The sequence below is a fragment of the Solanum stenotomum genome, chromosome 3, assembly GCF_019186545.1.
Source record: "Solanum stenotomum isolate F172 chromosome 3, ASM1918654v1, whole genome shotgun sequence".
Lineage (NCBI taxonomy): Eukaryota > Viridiplantae > Streptophyta > Magnoliopsida > Solanales > Solanaceae > Solanum > Solanum stenotomum.
Window position 1 is genome coordinate 955674 of NC_064284.1, and position 26205 is coordinate 981878.

General features: G+C 33.5%; 3 protein-coding genes across 5 annotated transcripts; 1 reads left to right on the forward strand and 2 right to left on the reverse strand.

Annotated features, from left to right (window-relative positions):
* The first annotated feature begins 611 nt into the window (after window positions 1-611).
* Window positions 612-9747, forward strand: LOC125857467 (exportin-T). 3 transcript variants are annotated; one of them, XM_049537067.1, is made up of 16 exons: window positions 612-861; window positions 1005-2746; window positions 2872-2961; window positions 3055-3144; window positions 3339-3443; window positions 4356-4415; window positions 4868-4930; window positions 5018-5113; window positions 6535-6699; window positions 7604-7777; window positions 7883-7948; window positions 8028-8126; window positions 8501-8647; window positions 8885-9067; window positions 9164-9209; window positions 9298-9747. In XM_049537067.1, the coding sequence occupies exons 2-14, from the start codon at window positions 1022-1024 to the stop codon at window positions 8975-8977; spliced, it is 2973 nt and encodes a 990-aa protein (XP_049393024.1). In that variant the 5' UTR covers window positions 612-861; window positions 1005-1021; the 3' UTR covers window positions 8978-9067; window positions 9164-9209; window positions 9298-9747. The 3 variants fall into 3 exon arrangements, with proteins under 3 accessions (XP_049393024.1, XP_049393023.1, XP_049393025.1); XM_049537066.1 differs by having other exon boundaries at window positions 612-2746; XM_049537068.1 differs by having other exon boundaries at window positions 612-2746; window positions 8888-9067.
* Window positions 9748-10415: 668 nt separating this feature from the next.
* On the reverse strand, window positions 10416-12686 carry LOC125857479 (trimethyltridecatetraene synthase-like). Its single transcript, XM_049537083.1, has 2 exons — window positions 11656-12686; window positions 10416-11079 (listed from the first exon to the last, which is right to left on the reverse strand). Exons 1-2 carry the CDS (start codon window positions 12553-12555, stop codon window positions 10450-10452), a joined length of 1530 nt encoding a protein of 509 aa, XP_049393040.1. The 5' UTR covers window positions 12556-12686; the 3' UTR covers window positions 10416-10449.
* Window positions 12687-19250: 6564 nt separating this feature from the next.
* LOC125857468 (linoleate 13S-lipoxygenase 3-1, chloroplastic) lies at window positions 19251-23608 on the reverse strand. The gene is made up of 8 exons (XM_049537069.1): window positions 23118-23608; window positions 22764-23044; window positions 21907-22147; window positions 21486-21812; window positions 21173-21366; window positions 20760-21061; window positions 20387-20650; window positions 19251-20181 (listed from the first exon to the last, which is right to left on the reverse strand). The coding sequence occupies exons 1-8, from the start codon at window positions 23479-23481 to the stop codon at window positions 19425-19427; spliced, it is 2730 nt and encodes a 909-aa protein (XP_049393026.1). The 5' UTR covers window positions 23482-23608; the 3' UTR covers window positions 19251-19424.
* Between the last annotated feature and the right edge of the window lie 2597 nt (window positions 23609-26205).

Here is a 26205-nt window from a genome sequence, read left to right on the forward strand (position 1 = left end):
TTGAAGAGATAAAGTATAAATATGACATGTCGTTTTATTCGAAGGTTGAATCAGTAATTTTAAATTCATATTACTTCATATTCGTCAATCCATAGAACAAATCAAAGAAAATGATAAGGTAGATTTAGGACCGACAGACAAGTCTATAATAGTTTTTTAATAGGTCTAAGTTTTCAACAACAAAGACGAAAACTTACCCTTTCATTAACTAATGATGTTGTAAAGAAGTGATAAGTACTCTAATTCTTATCCTTAGATTTTAGATTCTTCAAATTCAAATCGGATTATGAAGTCAGTTTTGTAAAGAAGTCTCTAGCCCTAATATGAAATTTTTCGGTGTAAATTTGAACTTATTCAAATGACAACACAAAATACTTTCATGTGGCTTTAATTTAAATTTGCCCCTCAAATTTAGTCAAACATCAATTTAAGACTTTCTTTGCACGAATTCAAATTTAAGTGCGCCCTAATAAGAGAACCTAACTTCGATTGAGGAACAAAAGGAATATAATTTTAAAAATACATGAAATTTTAAAACCAAAAGCACATTATTTAGGAAAAATAGAAGAGGTAAGAGAAAAAGAGTTGATAGGCAAAGTGAAGGAAGTATATAAAGAGAGATCTCACAAAAGCCTCCGTCTTCTCCTTCTTCCTCAACCTCTTTAACCAAGTCTACACAGTCTCTGCTCCTTCGCTGTTTTATTTTTATATAATTTTTTAAAAAATCAGAAAAATCTTTCAGTGATTTTGATTAAGAAACCCTAATTCTGGGCCGTAAGTTTTACTCCATTGTTCAATACAAAACCCTAGTTCTTTAATCTTGTGATTGCCCACCATTAAATTTTCCGCAAGCATTTTGAGGTAAGCCCCAAAAGATCTATGTTAATAAACGCTTAAGTATCTAATCAAATTCATTATTAAGTTACTATTCAGATTCATAAGGAAGAGTTTTGGGTATTTTCATTCAAAAATCTGATCATTGTTGAGGTTTTATTAGGGTTTAGGGGTTTAAGGAACAGTTATGGATGATCTTGAAAAGGCAATACTTATAAGTTTTGATGAATCTGGGGCAGTTGATTCTGCTCTTAAAGCACAAGCAGTTGGCTATTGCCAACAAATTAAAGAAACCCCATCAATTTGTAGTATATGTATTGAGCGTTTATGTTTCTCTAAACTGGTTCAAGTTCAGTTCTGGTGCTTACAATGTTTGCACGAGGTTCTTCGGGTTCGGTATTCATCAATGGGTCCAGAGGAGAAATCCTTTATCCGGAAATCTGTGTTTTCATTGGCTTGTTATGAGAGCATTGATGATAAGAATTTGGTAAGAGTTCTGGATGGTCCAGCTTTCATAAAGAATAAGCTTGCTCAGGTTATGGTTACTTTAATTTGTTTCGAATATCCGGTGATATGGCCTTCAGTATTTGTTGATTTTTTATCAAATCTTAGTAAAGGTGTAGTGGTTATTGATATGTTTTGTCGGGTTCTCAATGCATTGGATGAAGAAGTTATTAGCTTGGACTATCCGAGAAGCCAAGAGGAGGTGGCTATCGCTGGGCAAATTAAGGATGCAATGAGGCAGCAGTGTATTTCTCAGGTTGTTAGGGCTTGGTATGATATCCTTTTAATGTACAGGAATTCGGATCCGGATTTATGTTGCAGTGTGTTAGATTCTATGAGGAGGTATGTTTCGTGGATCGACATAGGTTTGATAGCAAATGATGCATTTGTCGGGTTGTTATTTGAGTTGATGTTGGTGAGTGGTTTTCCCGATCAACTCAGAGGTGCTGCTGCTGGTTGCATCCACGCTGTTGCTGCTAAGCGCATGGATCCGAAAGCAAAACTCACTCTTTTGCAGAGCCTTCAAATTAGAAAGGTTTTTGGTTTGGTAGCAGAGGATAATGACTCTGAGTTGGTATCAAGTGTTTCTTCTTTGCTTACTGGATATTCAACTGAGGTTTTGGAGTGTTCAAAGCGTTTGAACTCTGAGGATGGGAAAGCTGTCTCAACTGAACTATTGAATGAGGTTTTGCCCTCTGTTTTCTATGTAATGCAAAATTGTGAAATTGATGAAACCTTCAGTATTGTGCAGTTCCTCTCTGGCTATGTTGGCACATTGAAGAGTCTGGCTCCATTGACCGAGACACAATCACTTCATGTAGGTCAGATACTGGATGTTATTCGGTCCCAGATCCGATTTGACCCAGCATATCGCAATAACCTCGATATGTTGGACAAAACAGGAAAGGAAGAGGAAGATCGGATGGCTGAGTTTAGGAAGGATTTGTTTGTTCTACTTCGGAGTGTGGGCCGTGTAGCACCTGATGCAACTCAGCTTTTCATCAGGAACTCCTTAGCTAGTGCTGTTGCATCTAATGGGGATGTGAATGTTGAGGAGATAGAAGCTGCACTCTCTCTCCTATATGCCTTTGGGGAATCACTTAGTGATGAAACCATGAAAACAGGAAATGGTCTCTTGGGAGAACTAATACCAATGCTTTTGTCGACAAAGTTTCCTTGCCACAACAACAGGCTTGTTGCACTTATCTACTTGGAAACAGTAACGAGGTATATGAAGTTTTTTCAGGAGAATACACAATACATACCTTTGGTTTTGAGTGCCTTTCTCGATGAAAGAGGCATACATCATCCAAATAGGAATGTGAGTCGAAGGGCAAGTTATCTTTTCATGAGGATTGTGAAGCTGCTCAAAGCAAAACTTGTACCCTACATAGAGACTATTCTGCAGGTATGATTTCCCCACCCCATTGTCCCCATTTTATCTTCCAAGTTTCTGTCTATGGGAAAGATCTCATTTTCTTTTCTTTTCTTTGGATTCTATTTCTGAATTCCTCACTTGATATGTTCATTCAGAGTTTGCAAGATACAGTTGCTCAATTCACAACAATTTATGCTGTCTCCAAGGAGCTCTCCGGTTGTGAAGATGGTAGTCACATTTTTGAGGTACATCTGCAGACATGGTCTTATGACACGTGCATCAGAGATTTTTTCGACTTGCTGGCCTACTACCTAACTCACATTCATGTCATGTTGTAGGCGATTGGCTTATTAATTGGAATGGAAGATGTACCCCTTGAAAAGCAATCAGAGTACCTGACCGCCTTGCTTACTCCTCTTTGTCAGCAGGTCATTTCATTAGCCAAAGGACTGTAAATTGAATTTTCTTTGGATGTTTTGATTAGCTTGATTGATGCATATATGCATTCAAATGGTACAAATGGTGCTTGCATTGTATGGTTGCGTGTTTAATGTGGAATACGAGTATTTCTGGACACTTGCTTCCGTTAATTAGATGAACTGACTTTAGATACTTTTAACAGGTTGAGGCTTTGCTGTTAAATGCCAAAGCCCAGAATCCTGAAGAGTCTCCAGCAAAGATCACAAATATCCAGCAGATAATTATGGCCATTAATGCTCTGAGCAAGGTTTGTACTTGTGCTATCAAACTCTCTACATTTTCTTATAATTTTCTTATCCTTGTACATCAAATTATTTTATCAGTAACACAAAAATGCGGTGTCAAAAGTATGTAAGAAGTTGGTTTGCAGTTCAATCACAATTGTCTTTCAAGGTAGCCGAAATATTTGGAATTATCCTTTAAAGTATGGAAAACAACAACAAAAAGATCTTCTAGTACTGGTTACATATATTTCATTACTATGGGCATCTCTATTTCTTTTATACCAAATAACCCACAAAAAAACATATTGTTGCGTTTCAAGCTGACCTTCTTTCTGTGCCAATCTTATATAGCATGCTTCTCAACAGTGCTTCACCATCAGATTTTGAAAAGCCAGTGAAATGTTGAACAAAGAGAAATCCAAGTTCTATATTTGATTTAAAGCTGCAATGCAAAATGTGGTTAATGTCCTCTCCAAACTCCTTACATGAGCAACTCATAATAATTCACCTCTTTATTCTGTATGCCGTTAAGATGCAATTCTTCACTGCTCCCAATCCAGTATTTTATGAATTATCTAAGTAATACCATACGTGATAACAACAATTATGCCTCATATTCCTCACTTATCATATTTCTACATTTAAATTCATCTCAGTGAACATTATGCAGAGCAATACCTACACCTCAGTCCTTGATTAGTTTGGATTGGCTATATTAATCCACAACATTATACCAAATAAAATTAAAAATTAAAAGTACTGGAAATTCTCAATATATTTTCAGCAATATGATAGCTGTCTTTAAGCAATTTTTTTTCTTGGGATTTCTGTCTTCTTGCTGAGCTTACTGCCATTTCATGTTTCTAGCACTGGTGATTGATTCGGCATTTGTTGCCTATTCCTCCAAACCTCACCACAATGTTTTTGCATGCCAGGGTTTTAGCGAGCGTCTTGTAACTGCCAGTCGTCCTGCAATTGGTCTCATGTTCAAACAGGTTGGTTGATTTTGTGCTTGAGTTTTTCTCTTGCTCTTCTAGATTAGTTCTAAACTCCACCTCATGTTTTAATCTGTCTGTGCTTACCAACTACTGGTAACCATACATTGTGGCACACTTGATTATCAATATGCATGTCAATTATTTCGTATGTTGTTACAATTCGAAGCAATCCTGAATATTCTCCTTTCGGTAGTGTCACTATTTAAGGAGGTTGGTATCTGGATTGGCTGTCTTTATACTTCAATGGATTTTTGGTTGTTGACTTTGTTCTTAGAAATAAGTGAATGACAAAGTGTGTTGTTATTCCCCCTTCTTTTTTTGCACTATTTGTTTTTCTGGTGCACCCGTAGTAGGGAGACAGATTTTAAATTTTTGTGGTTAAATAATGCCGTAATCCAAGTATTACTTTTCTCCATCAATTCTTATCATGTTGATTTCTTTTCATCCAGACATTGGATGTCCTTCTACGTATTCTTATCATATATCCAAAGATAGAACCCCTGCGGTGCAAGGTATGTGTTTAATTTCTTGTTATTTTTGTTCTATTTGATGCACCTTTGGTGATGCATTTCCTTTCCTGACGATGTTAACTCCTCTAGGTCACATCATTCATTCACCGCATGGTGGACATACTAGGATCATCTGTATTTCCATATCTACCAAAGGCACTGGAGCAATTGCTAGCCGAAAGTGAGGTGAAGTCATTATTATACATTTAACCGAAGTCAAATCATATTTTGGAAAGTGTACTGCGATATCATGTCTCACTATTTGGATCTGTGTTGTAAGATTAACTTTGATATCGGCCATAACAATCTTAATTCTGTGTCTTCTGGCTCATAGTTTGAGAGGCAAACCATTGGACGATGCTTTGCATTTTCCTTTGAGAAAAAATAATGTTGACAAATGCAATGCATTTTGCTTCTGATGTATGTATTTTAGGCGAAGTTGTAGAATGTTCTAAACTACATCACAACAACAACATACCCAGTGAATCCCACAAAAGTGGTTTGGGGAGGGTAGAGTGTACGAAGACTTCACCTTTACCTTTTGGAGGTAGAAAAACTGTTTCCGGAAGACCATCGGCTCAAGTGAAGCTAATCAAAGTAGTAATGGAAAGAAAAAATGGCAGTTAGGAAAAACATGACAACTAATGGGAAAGCAGTGGGGAGCATATATCACAGTCCCATTCAGTTTTACCTCAATAAGTAAGAAATCAATTAATCTCCAAGAAAACACTTACAAGGAAAACATTTTCCTTCTTAACAAACACACCCATCATCTATATAGCATACGCCATGAAACCTCATTCACGATTAGGGTAAACAAGTACACCTGAGGTCAGTTTTTTTTTAAAAAAAGCATGACCGAGGTAGGTTCACGGTGTAAACTCACTGTTATAGACTTTTACGGAAATCCTTTGTATCTCCTGATACTGTTCTCTCATAGTAACTGCTAATATATATTTATCTTTAATGATTTTTTTAATATTTAATACGTTTCCATTCTTCTGCACAGGACTTTTTGTAGCACTTAATTGCACACTTTTTCTAGGTTAATGTGCATCATGTGTAGATCCTTCATTATTTTATGTATAAAATTTTCATTAATTTCCTAGCAAGATAGATTGCAAGTATTTTAAGATAATGCAAGGTTTTTATTTGGTAGAATTGCATAATTTCTTGGTTATGGTCAACAACTCTTTACCGAATTTCTCAATCTAAATCAGAGGCAAACTTAGGAAATGTTGGGAAGTGTAAAATCTTATAAATGGTTAGCATGGTATTTATTTATCAACGAGTACAACATTATTGAGATGCATACAGATGAAATTGATAAAAATCAATAGTATTAATTTTGGAAACAATGAAGAACTATGTTGGCAAAAACTTCCAAGTTCCAACAAATGTATTGTTACAAATGTTGTATAAAAGATTTTGATATATTGATGTAAAACTAAACTATGTTAACATGTTTGATATCGTGGTATTTAAGAGATTGCGACAGACTGTAAAATGGAAAGGTGACTTTGTTCAGAGAGCATATGAGTGGTGTTCATTTCACATCAATGATTGATGTCTTCATGAGAATAACTTTCTTTTGTTTCTCAATGCAGCCGAAAGAACTAGCAGGCTTTTTGCTATTGCTTAATCAGCTTATCTGCAAATTCAACACTGGAGTTCAAGACATTCTGGAGGAAGTTTACCCTGCTATTGCTAGCCGAGTATTTAATATCCTCCCGAGAGATGCTTTCCCTACAGGTCCTGGAAGCAATACAGAGGTATGTGAACCCATCCTTTGTATGTAGAGAATTGCCATCATAAATACCTAGAGAGTAAGCTGTGGCAACTCTTTAGTAGCTCATCCCATCCTTGCCCTATTGTATATGGACTGCACTCTTTTCTATGGCTTGCAAGTGGAGAAGAGGGAGAGGGAAGGTGATATCCATTAGCAAGTTTTGTTTTCCCAAGATACTAAGGCTAATTAATTGCTATCCATGAGAACCGTCTAAGCTGCAGTTATTTTCTAGCAGATGGACCTTAAGAGATGATTTTTACAAACATTACATGACCATGTCCAAGACCAAAGTTAACATATCCGGCTGTCAACCGAGAACTCCCACATGCATAGTCCAGCCAGTTCCCAGCTCATTTGATATTCATAAATTTTGGTTCATGCTGATTTTCCACGAGTGTTAGTACCAATTGTTCTGCCGTTATGTCCCTATTTCCTATGTACTGATTGTTTTACCCTTGCATGTCCCTATTTTCCGGGCTCTCATCTATCTTCAACTCCTAGCAATCCCTTGCTACCTTACATTCATGGTTATCCTCTGGAATCTTCCTTATTTGTCTCGCTTCCATTTCTATTACTACGGATGACTGTTGGTGCGATTGAGCGTTATCAGATTCGTTGGGATTCCTCATCTGTGATTTCTTGCCAGTTGCATTGTTATTGTTCCTTCATTCAGATTAGATTGGTCAGCATATGCACTCATTTTTGTAGAAGGATAAGACCGATGTATAGAAAATATCTTAAAGGCTTGAATTATGCAGACCATAATCCTGATTGGGTTATTACCATCTAATGTATATCCTGGATTTTGTATTTGCATTTGGAACTGAGGATGCTTCTTTTTATAGTTTTCTTTACTGTCCTTTCATGATAGTTGTATGTCATCTCAGGAAATCCGTGAGCTACAGGAACTGCAGAGGACGTTTTACACTTTCCTTCACGTGATTGCTACGCATGATCTATCATCAGTTTTTCTTTCCTCCAAAAGTAGGGCTTACTTGGATCCGATGATGCAGCTGATCTTACATGCATCCTGTAATCACAAGGATATCCTTGTTCGTAAGGTTAGTTTAGCATTAGTCTACTTGTGCTATTTAGTGTTCAGGAGCTTCACAAAAATATGTTATATCCCACTTATTGGAACTTCATTCCTTACCCTTCTTATTCAGGCATGTGTACAGATATTTATAAGACTAATCAAAGACTGGTGTGTGAGTCCTTATGGTGAAGAAAAGGTACACTGTCTTTGAGCTTCACTGCAGCAATAAAGATCAATTGTGTCTATTAGTATGTAAAATGTCTACTCTGTTCCAGGTGCCTGGTTTCCGAAGTTTTGTGATGGAGGCCTTTGCAACAAACTGTTGTCTGTACAGTGTCCTTGACAAATCCTTTGAGTTCCGTGATGCAAATACGGTAAGTTGGTGCATTGACTAGTCTAACTAACTTATCAACCCTGTCTGTTATCAGTTATGGCACAACTATGTCCGCACACAGTGCTTTGATATGAATATGTTGCTGTTACTGTGAATTAGTTCATTCTCATGTGGCTGATATTATTTCGGCATATTTGTTGCCTTTCCCTTCTGGAACTAGCATTTGGTGGACAAATTGAATATGTCCTCCTGTTTCTTCCTGCTGCAGCTATTTACTTGCTCTCTCTGATTGCCTCATTTTCTAGATCTGCAAAATGATACTTGATGCTTGCTATAGTAATATGATTGCAAGAATCTGATATTCCTGGGTTGCATAGTTGATCTCCCTTTTCTTTTTTTTAATTACCATGGCAGCTTGTTCTTTTCGGCGAGATTGTATTGGTTCAGAAGGTCATGTTTGAGAAATTTGGGAATGATTTTCTTGTTCATTTTGTATCAAAAAGCCTGCAAAGTGCTCATTGCCCTCAAAATTTGGCTGAGCAGTATTGTCAGAAATTGCAGGTATTCTACTTCTTTTTTTTTTGACATGCTGAATTAAATTTTTAGCAAGGATGGTGACAGAACCATCTGTTCAGAAAGCACTGTTTGAAGTACTGGAGAAAGTAGAGAACACTGTGTCGGAATCCTCCTGTTTTTTTGAAGGCCGGGGTTATGAATAAAACCTCCATGAGTACAAGCAAACAGAATGGATAATCTGCTTTTACTGACATTTCCTTCTATTGTTCTGGCTTTTATTAGCAGGGTAGTGATATTAAAGCGCTGAAATCATTTTACCAGTCACTTATTGAAAATTTGAGACGTCAACAGAATGGAAGCTTGGTGTTTAGATAGCATTTCCTTACGATGAGATCAATCACTTTATTGTTGCCTATTTGCTTCTTGTTGTAACCAGTTGTCCTGGTTAAATAATTTTGTCAACAGGTACGTGTCCCAATGTATATGCTATACTTATTTAATAGCATCATGCTTTCTTCTGCATGACTCTCTTTTATAATATTGTTATTTTTGATTTTACAGGGTTCTTTTCTGTACATATTATTCGTCGAGTCTCATGGACAGCGAGGTACGGCAAATAGAATGCTTACATTGGTGAACTCGGAACTACTATTCATATTCTATGTTGTAATCTGGTTTATGCTCTCGTTTGGTAGGTGTAAATTTGCGGAAGCAGTTTCTTGATATGAAAATGTTAATTTATCACAATTTTGCTGCTCACAATGGTGAAGGCTGCTGAAGGCGTTTTTGTGTAAATGTATTTATTTTTACAACGCCTTAAGGGATTTTTTTTACAGCGCCTTTGAGTTGCTTTCTGGTGTCGTCTGCTTTTAACATTGAAAGGATTTTCAGTAAGTTCTACGTGCCTTCAAAATGCAGGTGGGTTGGGACTTTTACAAAGGGTGGGTGGTTCCCAATGTCATCGTTTTAGTATCTTCAGTTTAGATCTACTGAGATGCAGTTTTTTCTGTGGTAGTGTTTGCATGAAGTAGTGCATTTTGATTGTATTTTGGCTATAATTTTATTTGTTCAAAAGTGGGGAAGAATTAGGCACTTGGAAGTTAGTTTTGTTGTTTTGTACATTGTCAAATAAAGATCAGTTTTTCCCAAGTCCTGTGTTTTGACATGGTTGTCTGTTAGTCATTCATTGAGATGTTGAATGGTTCGATTTTATGAAAGGTGGGGTTGGTTATATATAGGTGCCTTTAGCTAACCAAGTTTGTGTTGATATCAAGCCATTGCTAGTCTTTTGAGATCACTTCCTTCACATAAGTTTAATGTATTCTCTTTTGACACCTTCAGTTAGCATGGTTTCACACCTACAAACTAGTGCATCCATAGGTTGATCTCATGTCACATTTCTCAATATGTGCTACTTGTATCATCTGGTAATTGTGTTCACTTTTAACCTCTAATGTGCTTCTCCTTGGTTCAAGTTTTAGGTTGGCACCCTTATTAATTTCGTCAAGTAACATAATGATCTAGAAATATCATAAACCTTGTTTGACTCTCAAAAAATAAGGTATCTTCTTGAGAATGAAATGTGAGGAATTATTTTTGAAACAATTGAGAGGAGAAATATAGTATATCATTCATGGATAAAAGTTTCCATACGGAGATCTGCACTTGTTCCAACTTACCACATAAGCTCTGCTCTAACATGAATAATTCTGAAATATTATCTGCATTATTATGCATACATACTTTTGAGTGAAGTTCACTACAAACCACTTCCAAATAAAGAGAAGGATACAAGATTACAAAAGACTTAAACAGAGCATCAATTCAAACAAACAACCAGTGCTGAATTAAACAGAGTAAAGTTTTGATGGAAGCCTTGGCTCAACCACAGTAGAAAGTGTAAACTTTTTGGGTGTTGAAAGCCCAAAAATTTCCTCCATGTTGAGTTCCTCAGGAGTCATATTATCAGGCAATGACCAATTAAATCCATGAAGAAGATTAGCTAAACTAGCTTGAATCACCTTAAGACCCAAGCTGTATCCAGGGCACATCCTTCTCCCAGCTCCAAATGGCAAAAGCTCAAAATCATGTCCTTTGACATCGATGGACTTCTCGAGGAACCTCTCGGGTTTGAACGCCTCAGGCTCGTCCCACAATGTTGGATCCCTTCCGATAGTCCACACGCTCACGAGCACCCTGGTTCCTTTTTGAACATCGTAGCCGGCTACCTTGCAGTCTTCCCGGCACTCACGTGGCACCAACATTGGTGCCACTGGGTGCAGACGCATAGTCTCTTTCGCAATGGCCTCTATGTAAGGAAGATTCGGGATGTCTTTTTCTTGTACCCATCTGTTTTGGCCTATTATTCGATCCAATTCCTCTGTAGCTTTTTTGAAAATCTCTGGCTTCTTCAACAACTCTGAAATTGCCCATTCTACTGTCACTGCTGAACTCTCAGTTCCACCAGCCAACAAGTCCTGATTGTACAATACACATTTTGCTCGTGTCATCAACTTTAATAATGCATAAAAAACAAATACTACAAATAACCTAACTAGCTATGCGCTAATCTATTGCTACATAGTTAATAGCTTACAATTTTTCTTATAATGTGGTGCTAAATAGAATTAGAGCCGTATTTTGTTATTTAGCTACAAAATTTATTTATATTCTTCTAGTAGTCACTTTCTATTTCTAAAATAGCTACAAATGGACCACCTTAAATTGTGCGTTTTACTTAGACAGAAAGTGGGTGTGATATCATTTCTATAACACTATCATTGATACAGTTCAATTATTACGAGTATATTCATTTTCTTGTTGAGAAGTGACAACCAAATTTTGGGTCCATAAAAAATTTCCACAATATCTTGTCTCCATCCATATCAATAGAGTGAAGGAATTCACCCCAAGTGGAGCAGAGCAGTAGGGATTCATTCAGTGCAAGGTTAATGAGAAAATTACCCATAGCTATGCCTATGTACCCCCTTTTATCTTATACAAACGTTACTCCAATTATTTTTTTGAGTTTTATATAAAAATAAAGTGAATACCTGAGTGAATGCTTTGACTCCATGTCTCTCCAGCTTAACATCCAGAGTTGGATCATCAGCAAGCTGCAATAGAACATCCACCATGTCCTTAGCAACGTAGTTTTCCACTGCGTTCCTTCTCACGTTATGCTCATCAAGTACATGCTCGAGAAATTTGTCGAATTTCTTGCTTACAACTTTCATCCTCTTAACATAACCTTGCAAGTCCATGAAATCAATCCAGGGAATTGAATCTCCAATATTGAGGACTCCATTAAGTAAGAACAATTCATCCAACATCTTTTTAAATTCATCAGGAGTCACAATCGAGTTTTCGGATTCGTCCAAATAACTTTTCCCCAATACCATTCTGCTAATAACATTTAAACTCAGAGTCGTCAAATAATCTTTCAGCAGAATCGGTTTCCCCGATAATTTGTTCAAATTATGAAGAATAGAATGAAGTTCCTGATCCCGAATATACTCGTATGAATCGAGCCGTTTTGCACTGAACAATTCCATCAGGCACATTCTACGTGCCTGACGCCAATAGGATCCGTACGGGGACCATGTAATATCTGAATAGTTATAAGTAGTGTACTTTCCGGCAGCGGTTTTAGGCCTGCCGACAAAGTTGATATCCATGGTTTTGAGGAAAATTTTGGCCATTTCTACAGAGGAGCCAACTACAACTGGAAAAGACCCGAATTGTAGTTGCATAATGGGTCCGTACTTGACGGAGAGATCGTGGATGGATCGGTGAGGAAGGCTGCCAATAAGGTTTAAATTTCCGATGATCGGCCATGGTTTTGGGCCTGGAGGTAAGTTGAGTTTCCTCTGGCGAAGAAATTTGGAGAGAAGCAAAAGAAACAGAGTACCAAGAAATACTGCAGCATATGCAGTCCAGGTAGTACCTTCCATTGTGTTGATTGTACTTTTGGTAGTTGATTTTGGTTGGACGAAGAGTGATAGTGATTGTAATCGTTAATTGTTTTTTATTGTGGAGTTTATGGCTTAACGAAAGCTGTATTTATAGCAATTGAGAGATGGTCGTTACTACGTGAATAATTTAACGAGTCAATATAAATTTAGTAGTCATTTTATATACTTTATTATCTGTGATCGATCATTTCCTGTTACTTATTAGGAAAAATTACAGAAATCTCACATTTTAGTTTACTTATTATCATTATTCCCTATAAGTTTTCCAAATCTCCAAAATCCTTCATTTTCGCGCATCAGATTAGTGTATCTCGCACATCGGATTAGTGTATCTCGCGCATCAGATTAGTGTATCATGTATAAAATGTACATCAGATTAGTATATCATGTATAAAATGTAATGTATCTTTACTTAACGATTAATGTATCTCACACATCAGATTAATGTATCAGCGCTTATATTATTATATCCGTTTGAGCGATTTCTATAATTATAAACTTTTAAGGAATACTCCCTCCGTCCACAATTGTTTGGCATGTATACTAAAAATAGATGTCCAAAATTAATTGTCAATTTAAACAATCAAGAAATAATTAGTCACTTTTTTCCAATTCTGCCTTTAATGATTGTGCAATTCAATTGAAAAGTTATGTGGACTTTTGGTATTCTTGATATAGTAGGGTTATATTAGTCAAATTACACCTTGTATTAAATTTTCCTTGAGGGATGTGCATGACCTTACCCTGATAAACAATTGTGGACTGAGAGAGTATATTGTAATTTTGCCTTAAAAATATGTAATTTCTATAAATTGCCCTATTTATTAATGGGGAGAGTGGACTTCTGTAGTTGAAAAAATGTCTAATAGTTTCCTGGAAACTACGTTTCAGTTGCCTTTGGTCTTCCAACTAACTTCTTATTTCTTCCGTACTACCTTCCAACAGGATGTGAAACAACTTGGAATAATAACATAAGCTAGCCCACAAAAAAAAGAAGAGATAGGACTAAGTATTTTTTTGGGCGGAATATTTAATAGCTACTGAGGGTTCAATTCTTCATATTGTAATCCCTTCTCCTATTTCTATTTTTTTAAAAAAAAAAAAACTAAAAAAATGTTTTGGCTTTCTTATTTTGGTTTAATTTTTAATTTTTACTTTTGAATATGGTGATTTTTTATTTTTACTTTCAATTATGATGATTTTCAGACTTTGACCTCTTTTGATGAAAATTTATAGATCAAAATATTCTTATCTATATAACCTTATTTACTCGACATATATTTAGAAAAATTTTATCTCACTCTACATAAGTTTTATAGGACTTAAGTTATGTGGCATAAGTTGCATAGGATTATATAACCTAATTTGTTCGGAAAATTTTTTATAGTAATTAAGTTATACATTTATGATATAGTTTGTAGGTTCTGAAACTAAGCTTTTTGTGGAATGAGAATATGATGTACGAAATCATATAATGAAAATATAACCTCATGCTCCGCAAAAATTTATTTGTTATTCAATTTATTTGTTATTTAAAATATAGAAAAATAAGAATTAAAGACCAGATATTTCAAAGAGGAAAACTAAACACCACCTATTTGTGTGAATGGCCCCTTTTTCCAAAAATACAAAACAAAACAAAAGGTACCCCACAGTCCACTAATTTGAAATTCATTGGAAAAAAGTATAGATGGATGTTGGACAAATCTATTCAAATAAAGGCAATTTTTTTTAATTGTGATAGTTGCTTTATGAGGCACTCTGAGTGAAATAATCACACAAATGTTATATTTTATAAATGTTTAAGAAAATAAATTTGTGAAGTGATAACATAAATGTTATGTCATATTTTAAAAAAATCATATTCCCTCTTTATTTCAATTTATGTGTCACTTTACGTTTTTTGAGAGTTAAACCATTTAAGTTTGACCGGAAATATGCGCATGTAATCTTTAATTTTTTTGAAATGAAAATTATATATTTTGTAAACTACGTAAAAAGTATTATAAGTTACAATAATTGGCAATTCAAAATATATAAAACAAATTTACGATCAAAGATAAACTTGTTTGAATCTCAAAATCCAAAAAATGTCTCATAAATTAAGGAGGAAGTAAATTTTAAGTCTTTTTTTTTCTTTCTATTTTATCGCTTAATCAAGCATAATCACATAAAATAAATCGAAAAGAGTAATGAACCAGGAAATGAATAAGTAATGAGTTGTAAATTTCTATATTTTGACTTGGAATAGAAATGTGTAACGGAAGGTCACTAGTTTGCAAAGTTTTGTACGTGATGCACCTTCTGCTAAATTCTATGAGACTTGGAATGAAATTTAACTTGACTTTGACTAGTGACCCTTCATTCTTTAAATATAATTATTGACGTGAATCTTAGTTCTAAATAATGCACAAAATAGGAACGGTGATTTTAAAATTAACAATTGTTTCTGTTTCTAACAACCAGACCCTTTTTTTTTTCAGAAAAAGAAAATAATAGCACTATAATCGAGTTATATATTTCTGATTCAAATTATTGTACGCACTACACTTTATGTTTTGGGTATAGCGGGTTAATATATCAAAATGGCAGTCAATTATGAAATTTTGTCTACGAAATGTATTAAATTTTATTATTATATCAATAAAATCACTCAATTTAGATTTTTATATCATTAAAACACTCAACTTAATTTATTATTAAAAAAACCCTAACACCATTCATTTCATCTCCTCAATCAATTTTTCAGTATATTTGAAAATTTGGAATCGAAAAATATGTCATAACTAGTAATAATTAATCTTATATATGTCAATTATAAAATTTTCGCTTAGTGAAAATTATATTATGATCTAAAATTCAGATGACCAAGAAAGTGGAGTAAAGAAAACTGGCGAAATTATGAAATTTGAACCGTACCTTAATGAGTATATATCAAATTCAATATTGTAACAATATCTTTTAGAGTACCAAGTGTTTTTTTCGATTGAATATTGCCCAAACAAAAGTATTGATGCTAAAAAGCATGTGCATTTATTTATGAATTCTCCTAAATTCTTTTTCACATTTTAATTTCTTACACATGAATATCAATTCTAATTTTTCAAATATATAAATATTTTCGATGACTGTGAAAATTTTATAATTTACCCCTAAAATTCTTTTGTTGAGTTTTCTTTAATTTTATTTATTTATGAATTTTATATTTACCTAGCATAAAATATAATTTATTTTGATATATTAATTTTTTTGTGATAAATTTGATTAAGTAATTTTATTGATATAAAGATCTAAATTGAATGAGTTTTTGATATATTAACTTGAGCATAATTAAATTCCTTTGTTTTCGGCATAATTTTTGTTACAAAACTTATGTCTGGGACATGTTTTTAACTAAACTTATTCCTTGCAAATTTTGTTTCGTCTTGCAATTTTTCGTTAGGGGAATTTTCAGCTATTTTTTAATCATTTAAAGCTTTAAAAAAAATAAAAAATTGTAAAAATTTAAGACCAACAATTTTTGATAAGATCACACTATTTTTGTCTGTTTTGTAACGTGTTCCATTTCAGACTGTAACAACCCAATAATGAAATATAAAAATAATCTAATAATAAATGCCTTTTTTTTTTTAATCTTCATTTCAGACTGTACCACTTTAATATTCATTTTTCCTTTAATAAACAAAGAAAGTTCCTTGCAATTTGAGCCTTAACCACTCTCAATACAGTGGGACTGCTCTAACAACCATCCAATTGTGAAAGAGAAAAGAAAAAGGGAAAAAAAATATAGTGCCTTCAAAATATTAATTAAATTAATATAAGAACTTAAATTTTGCAATTGAATCTGATTAAGAGCTTGTTTGGCATTGCTGTTGAAAATTACTTATTTTCAAAAGTATTTTTTTTAAAATAGCTTTTCAGTGCTTTTGAAAGAAAAAAAAACACAATTTGTGTTTGGCTAATTCATTTGAAAAGTGTTTTTTATAAGCAAATTGTGTTTCGCTAATCTTTTTTTAAAAATGCTTTTGAGAGTCAAATTACGAGGGCAAGCATTAATGTATTTTTAGTATTAAGATTATTTTATAGAGAGAAACTAGTTTAAACATCTATTACAAAAATTAAATTAATTTTTTTATTAAATTAAAATATTCATATTCAAATTTTCAATCAATATTATACATTTTTTTGGAGGGTTAAAATCTTTAATTATTTTTTTCTTTTTTCTAATCTTGCAAAAATATTGTTGTTATTTTTTTCTAATTACGTAAAATAATACGTAATACATAAACGTAAAATAAAAAATAAAACTATTAAATGATACTTATCCAAACATATGAGATATGTTAATAAATTAATAAAAGATATATTGATAAATATACATATATAGAAGTGATATTTTAGTCTTGAAAAAAAACTTGCTTATGTTTTTTTTTAGAAGCAGAAATTTTTAGCTTCTTCGCAACAACAAAAAAACAACTGCTTCCATTTAAAAATAGTTTTACAGATTTGACAAATACCTAATTTTTTGAAAAAAATATAATTTTTTAAAATCAAAATAAGTGTTTTTGGACTTCTAACAACAATGTCAAACAAACTCTAATTCTTTAAACAACTAATGTGGGCACAACACAAGTCCAAGTACATACTTCTTGTTGATTGTTCAATTTCACAAGTTAGGCTACCTTACGTTCTATTCTTATATATGTGAATTTCAAACAACCAGTACACGTTAATTAATAACAAGACAATTTGGGGCCAAGCTGCCCAAACATCTAAAAGCGTAATTTAGTGGCTAAAGAAGTAGGTGTAAACTTGAAGATCACAGTCTTAATTTGGGAGAAAAGCTTTCTTCTTATCGATCTAAGCCTTGATAGATTATATTATCTAAAATTTGAGTTGATGGGAGGCATACGTTATTCGGTACCTTTACTGGTGGGAGCTAATTAACATATACCTGGTGGGATTATTGAGTAAGCTTCTAGGACGTCAGAATTTTATTAAAAGAAAATTGAAGGGGACAATAGCTCTGTAAAATCAACTGCAATTTCTAAAAAGTTAAAATTGTTTTAATGGGAAATGTAGTGGCAAAAAAAGTAGATGAAGCTGACAAACATTATTGTGGGAAGTCATGATAAATTGTACATTGGTTTTAGTCCAAGTGCTACTATAATGATGACTTCTAGATTTAACGTCACAGATCAGTAAGACACCATTATTTATTACGTAAATTAGATCATGAAGCTAACTCGACTTCAAAAGTTAACTCATGAGATGCGTATAGTCCAATATCATAAAAGGTGAATGTGAGATATTGTAACATTCCCACACGCTCTGAACCGCATATCTGGACCGTGAACACAGTTGGATGTTGCATTTACTGCACTAGTGGGAACGAAAGGTACGGTCTTAAAAAAAAAGGAAAAAGGCTAATAATACCCTTGAACTATTTGAAAAGGTCTAAAAACACCCCTCATTCATCTATTGGGCTAAAAATATTCCTCCATCCACCTTTTTGGTCCATCTCTACCCTTAAAACTAACAGCCACTTTTTAAAAAAATATTATTATTATTATTTGTTACATGCCATTTTCTTATTGGATAAATTAAATCTCAACCCATTTAATTTTCCCCTACCCACCCATTGTAGTGAACATGACCCAAACCCAATTTGAAGACCCATTAAAAAATAAATTGATTGAATCTTTCTCCCCTAACCCCAAGCCTCTTTCTTCTTCCCTCTTTTCTTATTCAAAAATTTGAAGATAGTATTCAATCAAATAATAAAATTTCCGCTGCAATACTAACTTGAAGTTGAAGGATTCAAGGAGTATTGGTTTTTGCAGTCTTCTTTCCATCGCGTAAAAAAACTACACCAAAATCTATCAAAATTGCACCTAAACTATAACAAAACAGAAGCAAACCTGCACCTATATTATACCAAAAACTAAATCAAAACTGTAAAAAAACAGAGGCCAAAAGGCAATGAAAGTGCACCATAATGAGATTAAAAACTGGACAAAAATTTGATGATAAACAGCACCAAAGCTGGTCCAAAAACGAAAATAAAAGTGGTTCAAATTTACTTTATTAACAATGGAATACATTACAATGAAATTTACGAATTATTCCAACTCCTTAAACGTATGAATATTTAATCAAACTAAACACAATTTCACTATCATACCAACAATAATAGTAATTACAATTAAGAACATTACACTAACTAGACACCACCAACAAATTTTCATATCATACACTTATCTAGATTGCACTGGACATTGTATCATTTGATTGAAAGTAGTCTAGAAATATTTTGAATAAAAAAGGAGGGAAGAAGAAAGAGGCTTGGGGTTAGGGGAGAAAAATTCAATCAATTTATTTTTTAATGGGTCTTCTAATTGGGTTTGGGTCATGTTCACTACAATGGGTGGGTAGGGGAAAATTAAATGGGTTGAGATTTAATTTATTCAATAAGAAAATGACATGTAACAAATAATAATAATAATATTTTTAAAAAAAGTGGCTGTTAGTTTTAAGGGTAGAGATGGACCAAAAAGGTGGATGGAGGAGTATTTTTAGCCCAATAGATGAATGAGTGGTATTTTTAGACCTTTTCAAATAGTTCAAGGGTATTTTTGACCCTTTTCTGTAAAAAAAATTGAGTATGTGGTAGATGGACTTAAGCTAGTATTAGTAGCAAATTATTTAATTTAATTAATGTTCTCACAAAAATCTAGCTGTAGATACAAACATACATCTTGATAGTACATATATGCAGAAAAGACTCACTAGTCCACCCTAGTTATGAACTTTATAAACATTGGTTATATATATGTACTTATAATTACTCATATTGATACACTATTTGGAACACCTCTACATGTTACTCCAGGGCCTGAACTTGGTGCCAATAGTTCATATGGTAACACACCAGCACCACACCTATTTTTTAGTTTCGTGTCGGCATTTCTTTCATCTATCTCCTTCTCAATTCTCCCTATTTCCGCGGAAAATTTGTAGAACGCTTCAACAATCTCTGCATCTCCGGTCCAAGTAGATGGTTGATGTCTTTCCCCCAAGTATTCTTCGTCCGGGGAATGTGTCGATAATGTGTCAACCACGGCCATGAACTTTGTTGCTTGTAACAAACTTGGTAAAGCTGAGAAGAAATATTTTTGTGGATCAGCTAGGAACACCGCGTACTCGGGATCGTTCTCGTCAGGGATTAATCGACGCATGAGTGGTGGCCGGTTTGGGACGTAGCCACCGTAAGGGTACTGCCCAAAATTCAGTGCAGCGTGTTGCGCTGAAGCCAGCCAGATGAGGGTGGTGAGGATGGAAATGAGGTCCTCTGGAGTAGCTAACGTGGGCCACCATTCCTCATTGCGAAGGTCAACGTGGCCCACATTAATAGTCTCGGCATACCAAGCTTGCAGCTCCCTGTCACTGCAAACTTGGGCCGAGGATGGGTAGTAGTGGTTTACGTAATCGCGAACCCAGCTCTCGATTGCGCCCCATATCATAAGCCCATCTGCAGCATAAGGATAGTCCTCAATTAGAAGTTTCAGCCCATGAGGTTGTGTTGAGTCCGGTACTGCCATCCCTCTGCATTTTGAAATAAGACCAAAATTTATTTAGATTTTCCACTTTTTACCCACAATAATAAAGACTACATACAAAAAAATATTATAATTTGAAGGTTAATAGGTAATTAATATGCTGCAATCCGTTAAATTACAGTGACGATATAATTTTTTCCAATGTCAGTGTATATAACTTAACTCCTAATTGACTATAGAAGAAATTGTACCTTCGGAGAAGGTCAGCTGGAAGGCCTTCTAAATCGAAGCGCCAATTCTTGTAGGCAGCAGCACTGATCTCCATGCAGTAGCGACCAGGAGTAAAGCAAGCCTCGATGACACCATCAGCATTGATCAAGCTCTGGCGAGCCAAACCGTTAATTTCTAGAGTGTATCTCATATGTGGATCCAAAAGCTTATAAATTGGATGCATCGCACTTAATTGCCTATGTGCTGCCAATATAAATGGTTCCAAGCTTGCATGTGTACGCAACCTACATGACCAAAATCATTTAATAAAATCATCCACAAAACTATAAGTATTAAATAAAGGTAAAATTCTGTTTTTTCTGCATCAACTCATTTTTCAGGTTAATTACTTACCAGTGGTTGACGAGTTGGTGAACTCCAGCATCATTAGCACAGACGTGTGCTTTAGCGATCTGCCACGTCCAGTTACCAGTGGCACAAACAGGTGGTGTGACAACACGTTTGGATCGCGAACTTGGACCAGTTTGGGGGAGGCTAAGTTCAATGGCAATGGGCTTAAGTGTGCCAACATCAGACAAGAAAAAAATGGTGCGTGTTGCATATGCTTTGCGGCCATCAAGTGCATTAATCCGATCGAGAAATGGAAGGTATACATCATGATGATCCACAATGAAAAGCTTATTTGCATCCAAAGCCTGTCACATTAGGAAATGAACATTTTTAATTAGTCAGTAAGTTAAAATACACTGATAATGTAAAATAATCTGTATCGTTCGTATAAGTGAAATCCAATTGTGTTTAATTACCTCTTGAACAGTCATGCCATTGAGATGACCAAGAATGTGCTCCTCCTTGAGGGCGGATTCTTGAGGGCCATAGATTTCAGGATCAAGCTTGCTTACTGGTGGAAAGACCTGAAGTTTTTCGATGGATACCGGGTTCACTCCTGCTATTGCTTGTCGAGCAAATTCATCATCTCGTAACCAGGCAAATTTGTCCTCTGCAATGTACACAATATTGACATTTGTTAATTAAGCATTCATCACTAGTTAAAAGAATTTCACAATAGGTTTTAATCAGTCATTAATCCTATTTAGCAACAGGTTAGGGACTAATTACTTGATAGTATCTTTGGCGTGTCGTATTTGAGCAGATCTCCTTCTTTGATACTGCTAACAACCTTAGGCAATGGAAGCTTTTTTAAGACTTCGTCCTGAAGACCAAGCTTCAAAAGTAGCCCTTTGCTATAAAGGCTATCGATATCTGAAAATCCTTTGAAATCGTGATTGTTAGAAGAAATGCTGGCCATTAGAGATGGAATTAAGTTATGGAGCACTGCTTTAAGCCTGGAAGTTGAGAATGTATTCATTTTAGACTCCTCAAATTGTTCATCTCTCGGAACATACGTTGGATTTGGCTTCTCCACACGACTCTCCGCACTTATATCTACAAAACATTAATCATAAGACAGCAATCGTAAGCTAACTGAATCACAAATTTAACTAATTATCTACACTCACAGTGTAACTAATTAGCTAACCTGTGTCTGTAGGAACACGACCAGAACGACAACGTCTCGGGTAAGGAACATTGTCGTCTCCTCCAAGTTTAGGACGAGCATAATCAATGCCTTTATCTGGATTTCCAAGATCATTATAGATGTCATAATCATATATTCTATCAGATAATTTTCTGACGCCTTTTCCATCGCCTCTTAATTCTCTTAGCTCCCTCTCTCTTAATGATTTGAGTCCTGCTGGTGTTTCATCCGGTAGATATGGCTGCAAAAATAATTTATATTAATTTTAGTTTGTTTTCGTTCACATCATATATATATATATATATATATATTTAACTATGAATTCAATTATTATTACGTATAATATTGAGTTAAAGTCGTTATATAATTCATAAACTTTAAATCTATAGAAAGATAAGCAACATCAACATTGGGGGCCATATAAAAAGACATTACGTGCATAATGCATTTAACTCATGATGGTGTTGCTTTTTTTTTTTTTTAATGTCTTCGATTTTATTCTTTTTTATTTCTAAATATTCTCTTTGCTCCTTTTATTAATTAACCAGTTTAGAATAATCAAATTTATTTTCCTAAAATAGTCATAAAGTTGTTAGTTACCGTATTATGTTGGTAAAATCTAATATTTAAAAAATTCTTTTTGATCAATTCAAATTTCAAATACGGTAGTAATTCAAACTAAGACTACATTCCTATTTTCCACACGGAAAGTATTATGTCAACGAAACTGAAAATTCAAACATTGAATTGAACAAAATGAATAAATTAATTACTACTGGACAAGTCATATCAGATGATTAATATGATGATAATTTTATTTAAAAATTAAAGTAGTAAAAGAAAATAAGGAAGTATACCTGATTAGAGAAGAATATTCTTTTTCCAGGATGATCTTTTTTGGGTTGAACCCATGAATTACAGGGGAAATGAACTGGACCACATGCAAAGCCCTCAATAGTAATACTCTCCAGAAAGAACTCTTGCTGGTGCTTGTTCGTCACTGTGATCGCACCTGGATTTCCGAAATTCGAGTCCACAATGAATTCTGCTGTGTAATTTACTCGCTCTGTTTTCAAGTTCGATTTCTTAGACCAGTCCTTTAACACTGCTTGGTTGCTCTTCTTCGGTCCTTTTGTATCTGAAGAAAATAGAGTCAGAAATTAAATTTTAATAAGAGGCCTTTCGGATCATTATTTAACACCTTGACTTACTTGGATCCATGTCAGTGCTGATGAGCTCTAACGTGACATTCCTCCCGATTTTGTCGGTGAAAGCATCAAGATGCTTCACAATTGTCTCCTTCAGATCTTCCTTGTTCTTGTTCCTCACTGTAACTACAGCTCTCACTTTGAATTTCACTGCTTTTTCAGGCACAACTTTGATCAAATTTTCACTTATAGCTGCCATAGTACTCTGTCTGAACGCTTTTCTTCTACTTAAACTCCTCCTTCCTTGAAACTGCTGGTTGAACCAAAGATGATTTTCTTTGTGATAATTATTGGGATTAAAAAGTGCCATTGATGATGATGATTTCTCCAGCAGGGAAATACCCATAATTTCTTTAGCAAGTGCCATTAATAATTTTCTTTCTTTAGTTTACGTTGCAATATATGGTGCTTCTTCTGGGTTTTTTTTCCCTTTCTCTTACAAATGAATTGGGAGAGAGGAAAAAAATGAAGGATTTATTAGTTAGAAATGAATATGTTTATTTTTTGAGCATAGTGAAATGAATGAGATGGTATATATAGAAAGAGGTATAAGTTTGATTAAAAATTTATGATTCACCGTCCACACGTTTTTGATTTCCTTCACATGAATAGTTAGTGCTTGACCATCGAAAAATATGATCCAGTCAGTTATTTTTATATAATTAGCTGTTTCGGATTTAATCCTTGATGTCACCTTCTTCATTTATTTATTTTTTTGCTGGGGTCCGGTCTTAACAATAATAATGTAAAGTGGGTTTCATTTTAGTGCAAACTTTACACATGGTGGAATTTAGTCAGACCGAGTTGTGAGTTTCACAGGAAAAGACGCGCTCGCCGCTACTTGAAGCCAACGAGAAAGCGGGAAGAAACATAATTTCTCTTTCCTCCACTATTGTTTTTGAAAATATCCAAAATTTATGAGTTTGTAAATTAAGTACAGTATTTTATTTTGTCTCCCTTTGTATATTCTTTGTCAATTAATACTTCTATTTCAATTTTAGATTTACATAAATTAAATATTTTTTCACAAACTTTGAAAATTTGTTGAGAATTTTATTATATATTTATTAATATTTAATTGTCTACTCAATTATTGTTGTATATCAATATTTGACTGTCCATTCATCAATTATTATTATATATTAACTTCAGATTGCAATACATTAATCGATAAAATCCATGTTGAAGCTTTGTTAAGAGTCAAATGCAAAAAAAAAAAGAAAAAGTATTTTTTTCGGATAGTGCTAAATGGCCAGAAATTTAAAAAAATTATAATATTTTTTTAATTTTAAAATAAACTGATTTTTTTTTTCATTTTTTAGTTAAAACATATTAAAGTTAAAATGATAAAAATATTTAAAAAGATTAAAAAAAAAAAACATAGGTAAAATATCATTTTGACCAAAAGAATTTTTCCTTTTTCTTCTTCTAAAGATTGGAATAATTTTATATCAAAAAGTCAACTAAGAGAAAAGTAGCTCCATTTCTGTAAAACATGAACAAATTTGATCCTTTTTATTTAATTAAAATAATTAATTATTTTTCTTTTTAGGGGACTATTTCTCAGTATATTTCTTTCTTCAAATAGACAGTCAAAGTGTTGGTGATTAAAAAAATGCTGCACCAACGTTTGTCCCAAAGATTTTTATCTTGGTGAATGTGGTTTTTATGACATGGTTGTCTGTTAGGCATTCATTGAGATTTTGAATAGTCTATTTATTACTTTATTGTATTTCGGGTCCATCCACTATATAATAGTATAATTATAGTATTCAAAAAAGCTAATAGATCTGCTATCTTATCGAGAAGGACATAATAAGATTACTAAAAAAAAAATTGATTCCATGGGTGAAAAGTTGTCCATGTGATTAGAGGGGTGTTTTAGTCTTTTAGATTGTGGATGAACAATTTCCATTATTCTAGTCTTCTACATATAAATTCGGAAGTTATAATTTGTGGCAATAGAATAAAAATAATGATTATTAAATTATATTTTGTAGCAATAGGATAAAAATAATTTGTACGTGTGTGTATTTACTAGGAATGTAAACCTATTAGAAGAAATATTAGATAATATAATTATTTTTTTCTTTGAAAGATTATATTGTCACGTACTTTAAAGTTCTACAAAATTAGCTATCATATGTTTTGTTAATTAGTAAAATATATCATATTTTCATAATATATATAGGTAAGTTGATCTAAAGTCACATATTAAACATAAAAGTAAAAAAATAGATGTGTAGGATTAATCTGATCTCAATATGGCCTTGTATTTTATTCACATATGTAGTCAAAACTCATATCAACTTTCAATTTAGAATTAGATTATCAACTTAATATAGATTCACCATATATTTCAAAAATAATAATGATTTTTTTTCAATTTCAAAGACAAAACATACTAACAATTCTTTGTAATCCATTTTTAGTTGAAATTTGTGAGCTAATGTCATTTGAAACAAACCATTAAACTTTTTTCTTCCTTTAATATAATCAAATTTTGATATCTTAACAAGAAATTATTGGAATATTCCAAAAATCATACTTGAATATAGAAAAATCGTAACAATATAATAAATAATAATAGGAATTTCAATGTCCTCTTATTTAATGATTCTCTAGATTTTATTGGGGCTTATGAGACCCAAAGAATATAGTTCCGCAGATTCCGCAATCATATATTATTTGTTCAATTATATTAGAAGTTAAATTATTATATCTTTTATTTTTACTGTTTTTTCAATTTTCTTTATTCAACTTCTTTATTATATTTTGTTAGTGTATAAATATTTTATTGTTAAAATAAAATATTAAGTGTATATGTGTCTTGTAACTTATATGTCCATTAGTTCTGGTAACTCTCATAGTCATTAGTTTCTTTTAACTCATTTAACATCTATTACATTTATCTACCTACACTATATTACTACCCCTCATTCTACACATTGATTATGTGGAAAACTTCTTCACCTATAAATAGTGGTGTTTCTTCCTTTGTGAAGTGTATATATATCACAAAAGAAGAGAAAGTGTGAAAAATATTGTAATATGTAGTGTGGTAAGTGTAGTGAAAAAGAGAGTTGAGACA